Source organism: Gasterosteus aculeatus, chromosome 5 (genome assembly GCF_964276395.1).
Source record: "Gasterosteus aculeatus chromosome 5, fGasAcu3.hap1.1, whole genome shotgun sequence".
NCBI lineage: Eukaryota > Metazoa > Chordata > Actinopteri > Perciformes > Gasterosteidae > Gasterosteus > Gasterosteus aculeatus.
This window is the reverse complement of record NC_135692.1, coordinates 10,061,316-10,074,720: the sequence shown is the minus strand read 5'-3', so window position 1 is coordinate 10,074,720 and position 13,405 is coordinate 10,061,316. Positions and strand designations below refer to the sequence as shown.

General features: G+C 43.7%; 1 protein-coding gene across 5 annotated transcripts in view; it reads left to right on the top strand.

Annotated features, from left to right (window-relative positions):
• LOC120819441 (glutamate receptor ionotropic, NMDA 2C) overlaps positions 1-10,424 on the top strand; it is a 38,051-nt gene extending 27,627 nt beyond the window's left edge. For 2 of the 5 annotated variants that reach the window (XM_040176853.2, XM_040176852.2), the window contains 6 exons: positions 445-570; positions 1,315-1,544; positions 3,946-4,106; positions 4,762-4,949; positions 6,187-6,419; positions 7,613-10,424. In XM_040176853.2, the coding sequence (XP_040032787.2) occupies positions 445-570; positions 1,315-1,544; positions 3,946-4,106; positions 4,762-4,949; positions 6,187-6,419; positions 7,613-9,157 (2,483 nt within the window). In that variant the 3' untranslated portion in view covers positions 9,158-10,424. The remainder of the gene's footprint in view (positions 1-444; positions 571-1,314; positions 1,545-3,945; positions 4,107-4,761; positions 4,950-6,186; positions 6,420-7,612) is intronic. The other 3 variants (XM_040176855.2, XM_078103286.1, XM_040176854.2) reach the window with 3 other exon arrangements.
• Positions 10,425-13,405: the final 2,981 nt, after the last annotated feature.

The window sequence follows — 13,405 nt, the reverse complement described above, 5'->3', positions numbered from 1 at the left end:
CCGGATCGATTTGTCAGTTCAAAGCGCTCATAACACACGTTGTCCCGGAGTTCGATGTGCAGGACGTGTCAGCCAACGTTGCTGCCATCTCCTTCTCCCCTTTCTCCCAGGATGGCCTACTTAAACTAGTTCTGTCTCGGCACACGCGTCAGGAAACTTCCCATTAAGCTTTTATCCCGCCGATAGCTGGAGCCTACAACTAAATCCCCTTACGTACCGCACACACACCTAAATCCCCTTTCCAAACCTGAAACAACACAATTTAGCACAAAATCCGGAACAGTGTACTCCTGTTTTCTCATATTCTCATCTTGCCATCCCCCCGCCACATATGGCGACCTCCATCACAGGCTGAGGTTAAGTAAAAAAAGGGACTTACTTTAATCTTTCATGTTTGCTCCTTCACTTCTCCTCCTCCTCCTCCTCGTCCTCCTCCTCTTCCAGAGCCCTACAGCCCAGCAGTTTGGGTTATGATGTTCGTGATGTGCCTGACCGTGGTGGCGGTGACAGTTTTTGTGTTCGAATACCTCAGTCCAGTTGGTTACAACCGAAGCCTGGTGAGCGCCAAAAGTGAGTTTTAAACCTCTTTGTTTCAGTTCTAATGTCTTTTCTACATTTCTACAGAGTAAAACCAAAGACCGTCCAGCAGTTTCCTGTGTTTATCGTGGATTTTTTAATTAAAATTTTTCAAAGCCCGCATGCTGCGCAACCTCGAAACGAGAAGAGTTCCTCAACAGGAATTTGGGGAAAGGGCTAATCAATCCCACAATGCAGCAGTGACATAGCATGCCTCGTCCCGCGGTCCGAAAGGTCATTTTCCCGTTTTAATTAGCATTTGCCGCGACGCTAATCGAAGTGTGATTGATGGCGGGGGCACCCTCAGTCGCTGCACATGACGGTGGCAGAGAGCAATGGAAACGGCCCGGGGCTGTTAAATTGTTCCATGGTTTGAAAGTTTACAGAAGCTTGAGAGCTTGAATGGCAAAAATTGCTTTTCACTCACCTTTCGAGGTGCTTTTTAGAGTTATTTCGGCTACATTTTAGTACTTTGTGGAAAGATTGTCCCAAATTCAAACAGGACTGTTGACCAAAGCAGCAACACATGTTGATCCAGGTCCAGGTGGTTTGATGGCTCAACAAAAAACATCCAGTTTCACCAGTTTTCTTTGCACCTTGACAGTGATTATTCTCTAACTTTAACCAAGCTGGCTTGACAACTCACCCTAAACCATTGCTGTGTAAAACGAGAACACGCTTTTCTTCCTACACGATATAACCCCATGTTACCCCAACCTCCTTCCCCTGTTTCCTCAGCACCTGGTGGCCCAACATTCACCATCGGGAAGTCAGTGTGGCTGCTGTGGGGCATCGTCTTCAACAACTCGGTCCCCATCGAAAACCCGAAGGGAACAACCAGTAAGATCATGGTCCTGGTCTGGGCCTTCTTCGCTGTGATCTTCCTGGCCTCATACACTGCCAACCTGGCTGCCTTCATGATCCAGGAGCAATACATCGACACAGTGTCCGGGCTCTCCGACAAGAAGGTAAGCGACTGAATAAACGACACCGGGGCGGCTATGGGCCGTGGCAGTTATTGAGTGCTCACGCAGGCATTCGGGAGGCAGGATGTCTTTGTGGGGCTGTGAGATACGCAGCGAACGACGTCTTTGTGTTTAGATCCAGCTCCGTCATCTCTCCTTTCCTCCGTCCATCCCTCTGCATCGACTAACAGAGCATGAACCGGAGAGGCACAAAAGACTCGCCGAGGGCCTTCAAGATGAAGTCAACTAAAATGACTTTCTTGTGTCTCTGTCCTTTTTCAAATCAGTGGGGAGTCCAGTGGCATGAATGGCTAATCAATTACTGCCTTCTGTCAATTCAGATGTTGTGCGAGTCTCCACTTGTCCCAGAGTGGACTTGTCAGTATTTCGGTCTATCAATATTCCCCCTGTGCCGTCTCCGTCTCGCTTCCAGCTCACATTGTTAAAAGAAGGTTTGCCAAATGTCAAGCGATTAAAAACAGTCAAGCCACAGAGGAAAAATAACACCCACAGACTTTTTCTACCACTTAAATGTGCGCGCACACACACACACACACACACACACACACACACACACACACACACACACACTAAACCTGGAAACAGGGCCTCAGAGGAGCTTCACAAGAAAGCGTATCCTTCTTCATAGCAAAAACAACTCGGCAGTGCCGCCCCAGTGATCTATGGTTGTATTAGCTGACTATGTTAACTTTATGCAGATGCATTGGGTCCCACAGCAGAAGGGACTGATATAAATGGCCGTGCACAACACAACCTCAGCCGCCACTTCACTTCGGAGATCTTGCACGACAAAGGAGTAGGCGTGTTCAGCTCGTGGGCTGACTGGGTTTGTGTCTCGCAGGTTTAAAGGATAAGGCATTTGTGATTTGTTTTTTTTTTCTTGTTGTTAATAAATGCAATAAAAGGATGAACATCAATGGGTTGATCCCCCTCTCAATACACAGTCCTGTTCCACAGGCAAACTGTGGAAAAACCAAACCTGACAAGCGTGATTCATTTTTTTGCGCTGGCTCGTACCCTTTAGATTGCCAAACTGTATGGAAGGAACTATTTTATATGGGACTAATTGCTTCACAGAGATTAACAGATTTTAGATATAGATTAACAGGCACAAATCAATGGGAAGAGTTTCAATAAAGAAGTGTTACTTAACTCTGACTAACTTCCAGTTAAAAGGACCCCTTAGTGTCTTTAGTTCTACATCAATTGAATTGAAGATCGGTTTTATTTTCTGCCAGTAGGAAGAACGAGTTCAGTTCGTTCAGCAACTATAGAAAAATGACTTTAAACCCGACATGAAAAAATGAGAAGCAAATTCTAATCTTCCCTTGGTGGCTGATGTCTGAAAACAAGGAGGTGTCTCAATTGAATCCAATGCAGTCTCAGCTGAAGAGTGATTACATCAAAACACATACACTCACATTGGGATTGGCCCATTCATTTGCTCTCGGCTCAAAAGGTCAATGCTGTAACCAAGATGAATGGATTTCTCCCTGTTTAAGGTCTAGTTGAGCTCTAACAGACGTTTTTCTGTTTCGTCCTGCATTAACAAGTCAGCTCGCAGAACGTGAGCTTCGATCGGGTACAAATTGGAGTGAATTAGGATCATCTGCGTGGAGCGACGCGATTCAAACAGATGTGTTTCCCGACTGAAGTCGGATTTGCTCAGATGGCGGTGAGCTGTTTTTCCGCTCCATTCCAACGACATTCAGTTTGGCTGCTGATTAACTCACCCTCAGGAAAAAATGGGAATTCAACTCTAAAATGGATATAATTTAACTAAGGGGTCCTCCGTCCTCTTTACTTCTCTCCACCGCGTTTACTCACCCTGGTTCACTTTTTGCTCGTCTTTTTGATTTTCTTCCTCCCATACCTTTTGCTTTGTCCTGTCATCTCTTCTTAACTCCTCTTTCCTTTCCTTCCGTTTTTCTCCTCTTCTCTCTAACTTCCTTCCTTTCCTCCATTTCCTTTCCCCTCTCATCTTTCCTTTCTTCTCATCATTTTTTTGGTACGCTTTATTCTCTCTTGACTTGCCTGCTCCCTATCCTTTCTTTTCTTCCCCTTTTCGGTCTTATCCACTCCTCCCTTTTCTCCCGGTTATATCTTTACTTCCTTCTACTCTTCCCTTCCCTTTCCCTTCTCTCTCACTCTCTCTCTTTCATCCTTTCACTGTGGTGCCTTATGTGTGCTGTCTCCTCCTCCCAAACCATCCTCCCCTATTCTGCCACTCCCCCTTTCAGTTTCTCTCCTCTCCTTCAATTTTATCCTTACTCACTTCTTCTTACCAAATTTCTTCTCTTCTCCCCCTCTCCCATTCTCTCGTCTCCCTCTCCTCATACCTTCTCCCTCCTTCTTTTTCCTTTCATCTTGTGTCTCCTTACAGTTCCAAAAACCGCATGAGCATTACCCTCCTTTTCGCTTCGGGACGGTTCCAAACGGGAGCACAGAGAGGAACATCCGCAGCAACTACCCCGACATGCACATGCACATGACAAAGTACAACCAGAAGGGGGTTGAAGAAGCTCTGGAAAGCCTCAAAACCGGGTACAGTTTCACAAGCATTTAACTTTATTACACAGTTAGATGAGAAGTTGTATTTAACTGATCCTCCTGCCAGTGAAGACACGAGACGGTACAGTAATAGCAATCACATGTTTGAGGATACAGCAGAGATTTGATGCTCTCTGTGATGTAGCTACTACTAGTGATTTGGGCCAATTTGATAGGTGTATTCTTAGATGAAAAGAAGCGTGTCTGGTGAAGTGTACTTTGTATAAAGAAGTGCTGCATGATCTTCACTAAGAACAAGCATTTGAAGCTATTTGCACATTTTGAACCCGATGAGTGCAAGCTGTGTACAGTGGAATGCAGTGCAGTGTGGAATAAAAATGTGCATTTGAAACATGAATAGATAATCAGTGTGAGCCCTTAAGTTTCTCCCTTAGAATGTCAGCCAGATAGTCCAGACTGAAACATCTCAACAACATCTAGATGGATTGGATTAAGATTTGGTACTGATATCATGATCACCGGTGATTTGGGTGATGCCCATTGGTTTACACTTTGGTACAACCATTCACGGTCCCCAGATCGCGACAAGCGGTTCAAAATGTTACTGCAGGATCCTTTAAGACATGTATGTAAGAACTTTGTAGAAGCTTGACCTTCTGTCAAACAAAGAATATCCATTTACTTGCAGGAAGCTGGACGCCTTCATTTACGACGCTGCGGTTTTGAACTACATGGCTGGGAAGGACGAGGGCTGCAAGCTGGTAACCATCGGCAGCGGGAAAGTGTTTGCCACCACGGGATACGGCATTGCTCTGCAGAAGGACTCCCGCTGGAAGCGTCTTATTGACCTGGCGCTGCTGCAGTTCCTTGGAGACGGTGACCCAAACGTTACAGGACATAATACACAACCCGCGCCTGCGTGAACACACTCATACTGTCCACTACCTGTGTTTAATCCTGTCCGACTGGCCCTCTGTATGAGATCCATTGGAACTGGCATCAGTCAGTTGAGTGCGTGCCGTGTCAGCAGGGAAGTGGGCTTACGGGGAAGAGTTAATATCAGAACAGTGGGGAGTGTCAGGGATATGATTATTTCCATCACACGTACACGCACACACATATCCGTCCTACCTGTACTCACACACAGACATACTCACCATGACAGCTGGAATAAATATCCTCTCTCCTCCGAGGGCTTAAGTGAACCCCACACACTCACTGAGCTTTTCATGATTTAATAAGAAATGCTGTGTTTATGGTCAGCATAAGCTAAGTGAGGGATAAAATGTCAAGTGTTCCCTGGAGGCCACTTGGGGGAACACAGCTCAATAGGTGGCCACCTGTTCTGAGGCCTGGAGAAGTAGCTTTTGTGGCAAAAATAGGAGCTAATAGAGAGTTCAGGCACAGTAAATTCTCATTCAATAGGTGCAGAAATGAAGTTGAAAAACACTAAATTGTCCTACTCGGCTGCTGGGTTTGTGTACATATAGTGTAGATATGAAAGACCCCTTTGTTTTTACTGTCTCGCCAATTGATCTCATGGAAATGTGGATATACGTTTTTGCCATATTTTCTGCATTTTTCCCCAAATGTCAGCATATTGGGTATTTCTGAAAGGTCTGGGATCAGTGGACCATGGAGGTTTAAGTGGTGATGGCCCGCTGTGGTTATTTGCAGTGAAAACCGTGTGGCCTATTTTATACGTAATCCCGTACGTAATTTTAACAGCGAAAAAAGAGGATATGAGAATCCGCCTGAAGTCCAATAATTGAAAAGATCTCTAGCATCATGTGGCATGCAAGCTAGTGAAAAGAAGAATTTTGCAAGTGTGACGAATCAACACTATATGTTTAAAATTATTAATTTACATGCATTGACTTGAGAGGAAGCATCAATCATGCTTTGTTTTTTCGCATTAGTTTTATTTCAGATCCAATAAAGTGGATTTCAGAGCACACACATAAACAAGGTGTAATTATGCACTGTTTATCTAAAAGAATAAAGATAATTATGCAGAGATTCAGGTTATTGTAAGCTATTAATTCACTCTCTTCTCTACTCAAGTAATCTCCTACTATCTCTTTCTTTCCGTTAACCTCCCATAAACCTCCAGGAGACACTCAGCGCTTAGAGACCGTGTGGTTGTCGGGCATCTGCCAGAACGAGAAGAACGAAGTGATGAGCAGCAAGCTGGACATTGACAACATGGCGGGCGTCTTCTACATGCTGCTGGTGGCAATGGGCCTCAGCCTGCTGGTCTTTGCCTGGGAACACCTGCTTTACTGGAAGCTACGACACTCCCTCCGCAAGTCTCACAAACTCGACTTCCTGTTGGCCATCAGCAGGGTGAGATTTGCAAAGGAGTCATTTGATTGATTAGCTGTTTATGGGACTCGGGGTTGGTAAATTACTGTTTTTCACTTTTTATTTATTAAACAGGCTGATTGGCTGGTTGGGATTTGTGGAGTTGAGTAACAGCTCCCATGAGTAATTCAAAGATTGGCTGCTTGCTTTTTTGTGCTACATGCTGTTTTACACACAGTGGCTTTTATGTGATGATAAATAAGCTCAAATGGATTTGTATATTTGCATGCATATACCTAGGATCATTAGAGGGCCTTGTTAAGATATTAGCTAAACTGGCACTGCATTGTTATTTAGAGTGAGAGGGGAGAGATAAAAGGAACTAAAAGCAGCGATGTATGTGGTGTTTACTCAGCATTTAATTTTGAATGCTTTTATGTGGACAAGCAATTAGCTTAAATCAGGACCCGTTGTGTTGAGGTCATTATTTGGGACCACAGTTACTGAGGCAGGAAGCTCTGGTTGAAGTTGCAGCCTGGGAAATGTCCACGGACACCAGCCTCCTCTGCCGTGTAATTACACTATTGTGGCTGGATCAAGGTTTTATCAGATTAGCGACTAAATGACTGATGATCTGATCATTAATCCGCACGGGGCGGCCCCAAGGGCCAAATTAAATTTGGCTCTTTCAGTGTCTCCCAACCAACTGTAAGCAGAGAGCAGTCATGGGATTTGGCTCTGTGTTTGTCCAAGCAGTTAGAGACGGTTTGTTCTGTAGGGGACTTGTTGTGGACACATGTGTGTGTGTGTGTGTGTGTGTGTGTGTGTGTGTGTGTGGGTTGTGTCCGTTACTGGGACAATCCTCTCAGCTTAAACAACAACAGCTTAAAGTTTTTCCTTGAGTCCCGGAAGAATGCATAATGAATTTGTGACTAAGTCTTGCCTCAGTAATAAAATAGGATCATTTTTTTAGTTAATGCCCAGTGCGGTTTCTATTAGTTAGGGGTGGAACATTACCTTGAGCTGCACAAATCGTTTAAGATATCCTCAGTGAAATGGTCCCTTTGGGTCCATCGGGTTGATTTAAGGTTAAACAGTTTGTGGCTAACTATTGACTGAACTACCAATGATTCCGTAATTTATACCCTACTTTTCTTTTCCCACTTCTTCTTCTGCTTCTCTCCTCATTCTTTCTTTATCTTCCTCATTCTTTGTCATTCTGAATCATCTCTCAGGGTATTTACAGTTGTTACAAGGGAATGGAGGATCCTGGGCATTCGTCTGGTTTTGCAAAACCAGACCTGACCTCCAACTACGCTCAAGCAAACATGCTAAAGATGCTTCGCACTGCCAAGGACCTAGTCTCCACTGCCAATGTTGAGACCTCTCTGGACAACGCCACCAAGACCATACAGCAGTTAAGTCGTCATGGCGGCAGCTTGCCCGTTCGTATTCCACAGGTGGCAATGGAGGCTGTGCCAGGAGGATTTGCTTATATTACGGAGAATCATTGCCCCCTAACCCCACCTCTGACCGCTGTTTCCTCCCTGAAACAGCAGAGGGGAGTCGCCAGGCCCACGCCACTGCGCTACACGCTCCCGACTCGCTCTACTCCATGTCTGTATGACCGGCCACTTCCTGTGTCCAGCCTCAGCAGCCCCCACCTGGCCATGGGTGAGCAGCCACCTCATCAGCACCTGCACCAGTACCAGACGACAGGAAGACTGTACATAGACCCCCATTCTCAGTTGCCCTACATCCCCTACACAGATCTCCAACTCCCTGACATCTACGCCTCTCATCCGGTCTCCCTGCCTCAAAACCAGCATGGCCAAGCGGGCTTCTCCCAACGGAAGAGGAGGTCCAAGAGTTTCCAGTGTGAGGATGGGGATTTAGAGAGGAGAAAACACAGAGACCAGGAAAAGAAAGGCATAAGTCCGGTCTATCTGAGTGAACTCAAAGCCAACCACCTCCAAGAGAACCACATCTCCGCCCCCAATGTTAACAGCATGTACTCAGGGGAGAGGAGGTGTCCTCGGGTAGAGAACTACAGCTCCTGGCCCCCGGAGGATCTGATGCTGAGAGGAAGACGCAGGCACCGCCGTCCCTCCTTCCTCAAAGCGACTTGGGGCAGCGAGCAGGTGCGGCAGCTGGACGAATCCCAGTCATCCCTGTCCAGCCAATCCCCTTCCACCCTGCCAGACCTGTTCCCATGCATTCTTACACCAACCACACCTGCAAAGCCCTACAACCCCGCCCAACTTCGAAACAGCCTGTGCCTCCCTAGGAACCAGGCCTACCTCCACATAAGGGAGGACCAGAGGAGGGCCAATGGGCGCAAGGTCCAGAAGCTGCGCCACTCCCATTCCACCCACCTACCCACGTACGGCGAAGCAGTACGACACGGGACAGGGTTAGGGCGGGGGATGGTACGGAGAGCCACCAGCTTGCTCAGCAGACAGTACGCCCACTACCTGAACTCGTACCCTGGACTACCCATCTACCATGGCCCCCTAGACCTACAGCACCACAGCCAGGCTTCCAGCAACCACCCCGGTGCCAGCCCGGTGTGTCAGCTGCTGGCTTGTGGTGGCGGAAGATGTGGAAGCCAGCGGGCTCTGCTCTACCAGGACAGTGTGTATGGGGCTTATGGGGTCTATCAGGGTTCCCAGACTGGATCGGAGGCCTTGGCAGGTCAGGCAGCAAGGGCTCAGCCTGCAGGGAGTCCCTGTGTACTTCGCCCATGGCGAAGGGTGTCCAGTCTGGAGTCTGAGGTCTGATGGGAGTCTCAAAGGACCCACAAGATAGACACTGTGGATTAACAGAGGGAAAGACTCTTGTGAAGAGAAGACAGTGGTTAGATTCATAAGCGGGAGGGATGGTATAACTTGAATTAAGTGTTGGTTTTCTATGTGCCCTTGTATGGTAAAAATAGAAGTTTGAATCTGCATATTTTACATATGTTTAGGACTTTTTTGATGTATTCTAGAGTAAGATATGAAGACTGCACTGTTACCATTTTATCCGCAAGAAGCTGAGTTTTACCCACTTGCTTCTTTCCCACAATGCTTATGTGTTTTCTGTGCTTTAAGATTTACAACAGTTCACATTGTTGGCGCATGGTTAAACTATAACCAGTTTTCATGCTGTGTGTTGATGTATATTTTATTCTGAATGGTTGGGATTCAGTCTCGGGAGTCTTTGAAATAAAAGGAACTTTTTAACAGCTACTTTGATAAATAGTGACGTAATAAGATAAAACAGCCACCAAATACAAGCAGCCACTGTAGCAAGATTTTGGAAAACGTACATATGAAGAGTTTAGTTCCAAAAGAAGACATTCAATATTAAGAAACTCCAGACACAGAAGAGCAGCAGTTTTCATGAATGAAATAATCATTTAAGACATTTGTTAATATATATAAGATAAGGTATATTTAAATATTCATTATCTTTTGGAGAGAAATCCTTCAAGTCGCGATTTAGGGATTAGATAGAGGAAGCAGACTTCGTAAAAGCAGTCCATATGAACACAATCTGCTAATTGATAAAAGTATTTGGACAGCACTGACCAGCACTAGTTGTCTTAAACATGGATTTTTCTTCCTTACTGGGTGTCAGTATGAGGCTGCAGTACAGCACGACATCACACAGGGCCTCACAATAAATAAATTCAGCATCTTATAACTATATTGATATAAAGAAAATGTGTTATTTGAGGATGGTTAGTGTCACGTTCATGTATTCTACATATAATATAAATTTATTGTCACTCTTCGCATTTTGTAATCACCATTTTGGCACATTATTTTTTGTAAAGCTTTTGCCAATTTACTTAAATATTTGTTATAACTTTATCAGTCGGCCTATATTAAGATTTCCATCACTATCTATTTTCAACTCTTTTATATCCACTCATTATCCCTGTTTTCCACATCCCCTTCAATGGTTAAATGAGGTAATGAAAGATATTCCAGTATCTATATTACCTGGCTCCCTTACCCTGTATTTAATCACTTAGACCAATTAAAGAGCCTTTTGGATTAACGTGCACGTGTGCCTCTTCTTTTAAGAGCCTTTATTTTTTGGTCAGTGCTATACTTTTTGGAATAAATTGTATTTCAATGGAGAAATGTTACGAGGAACAGATCAACGTTTTTCTGAATTCCATCAAATGACTTATGAGCAAATGGGTACCAATGTCATCCCTGTGTGCTAATTGTGAAGCTAGTCTTTTTTTTTATCACGTTTAATCCATATGCAACAACTGAGGAGTAAAAATGAATTCCCGATGATTTTAGGGTGATTAAAGGTGGGGTTATTTTTTGGTCTATGTTATTTCAAAGATTATTCAAAAAGAAATGAGGTGTTACCTTTGAAGTGCTGGTGCGTTTTGTTGCATTTTGACATGGCTTAATGTTCCACATTTTGCACAAATTTAAGAAGGGTAAATGTTATTGGATAGCTGAAACTTTCTCTATTATATTATCGATCATATTTAAAAAAAAAAACCTGAACACAGGACTTTTAAGTGTAGCCTATTCTACGATCATGCACTGCACATGTATATAATACATGCTCTACTTCATCATGAGGTCAGACAATAATTTGTCATGACTTATCTCTCCGGCATAACACCTCAACCGAGAGAGAATTTTGTTTCCCAAAAAACACCAAATTATTAAAATCCAATGAATTGATTGGTTGTCAACTACCTAACATAACTAAAACAATGTATTTGTCAGTGTGCAGGCTGTCGTCTAAAGTGTCCGATACGTTCTCTGCAAACTATTGCTATCTGACGGTCACAAAAGTATATATTTTTAGAAAAACAACAGTTTTCTATTAGGCAACTAACCTTTTTTATTTTGTTTTAGTTTATAATCCGTGAGGTAAAACAGGATCAATTTCAAAGCAAGCATTGAAATTTTGCTTTTTTAAAATTCTAGTTCTGGTTCATCATGGATGTTGAAACTGGGACATTTCAGTGGTTTACAGGTATGTGGTGGAAATCCCAACTTGAAACCAGGCTATCACGGACTCATCAGGAGTCCTTTCTGTTTTTAATTTGGAGGTCAGTCCTCTGTTACAGCATACTGGATAAATATTCTTCTGGGGTTTCGGTCACTGACATAAATACACAGCAGCTCATCTATTCTGAAGATTTAACAAGGTTTCTGTCCCTCCATCTGTTTCTGCTGAAACTGAGGGAGAAGCCGTCATGACTGACCTTTAAACTTGTGTCGGCGCTCGCTTAAAACAAAGTTCAGGTAAAGATAAGCTATTCTATTTCAAGGTGACCTGTTGCACTGGCAATTACTCTCTCTCTCTCCACGCTGTCGTCATGACGAGATAAGACTATTCAGGAGGCCAGGTGAGTAATGATGGAGAGTCCAAACATTAAGCGCTTTGATTTTTCCATTACTCTCTCACTTTGTTACTCGAGCATTGCCTCAGATTCGACCATAATATTGATTTAATCCTCTGCGCTGCTACTGATCCCATATTCTTTTGGTTCAAGGTAATTGGACTTCTCTTCGTCCCTGAAGAGCAGAAAGGGGCTCAGCGTGCCTCTGTAACTAAGACGTGCTTCTTTATCCTACATTCTCAAAGCAAGACTTAGTGCTTAGATTCATTGCTAATATCTGTTTACTGTGTTTGACTGTTATCTTGTAAATGTTGCCAGGATCACGGTCCTGAACTGAGTCACACGAGTAAAAGAGAAATTAATGTATCACACAGATGCATGCGTGAAGCTGATTCAGCATTTACGGGTTCACGCGGGCGAATAAATCCCTTTTTTCACGGTAGGTTTTTGTAGAGACGGAAAAAAACTAAACAAAGATCCGACATAGCTACTATAAACTAATCTGAGGAGGCCGATGCCGTGCAGGAGGAGAGATGGGCCAGGAAGCCCAGGTGAGGGGAATGAGGTCAGTCGACAGGGGAACAAGCAGGGCGCTGATTGGCTGGGGGGGAAACTGAGAGCAGGGAAAGGCTAACGAGGCTGATTAAGAACAGGTGTGTAGACGTGCAGTGGAGGGAAGGGCAGCTCAGACACAGCTTTGCTTGGCCCTAAAATGTATTGTTATAATAATATAATGATTATTGTTTTTACATAAATGTTTTTGGATAGCTGCAGGGTTACTGTTAAAGATATTTAAATAACATTATGCGTGTACTTTTTTATTGATTACCTTATTTCTAAGAGATTGCAATTGACGGTTTTGTGAATTAGTTATTAGCACAATGTTTTTTAAGATCCATTGTTTATTGTCATAAAGTTGTTGTTGTTAAACTAAGATTTGCCTCTTTTGCTCTGAAATGATATATTCATTGCAACCATTCAAACTGCTGGTTAATTTAGAAAGCACCTACAGTCATATAGTTCCCCAATAGCATCTTTTATGTTACGTATTAAGTTTTGGAACCCTGTTTGTACTAACTGTCATTAGAAAACGTTGGCTGCGGAGGTTGGAGACCTTGTACTTGTATACTAACTGTCATTAGAAAACGTTGGCTGCGGAGGTTGGAGACCTTGTACTTGCATAAATGTTTCATTGTTATACTGATGAAGTGGAGCACATCCACGCTCCTCCAAGGGACAAGAGGAAATCATTAATTTCAACAGCCATTAGACAGTAAACACTCTTCAATATGAGGCCATCTGGGTCTCGATGTCCGAGTGTCACATTTAACTGATTTACGTCTGTGCAACTGCCAGTTTTAAAACCGTGCACATTTCTCATATTAAGTGTTTAGTTACAACTGTCAGCTTGTGTTTTTTTATAGTGGCAGCAGCCATCACATTGATCTACACTAGAATACCTTAACAAATGTTTGGAATATATTGCCGTTTAATAGTTATGATCCGCAGAAGAAGAAGCTTAAATAATAAGGGTCCCTTAATTTTTACTGCCGCGATACCATGAGGCTGATATTCACGGTTATTTGATACAGATAAGAATATCCTCCTTTTAATGAGTTGCGATCCATGAACTTTCTTCAATTAAGCAAAAATATACATT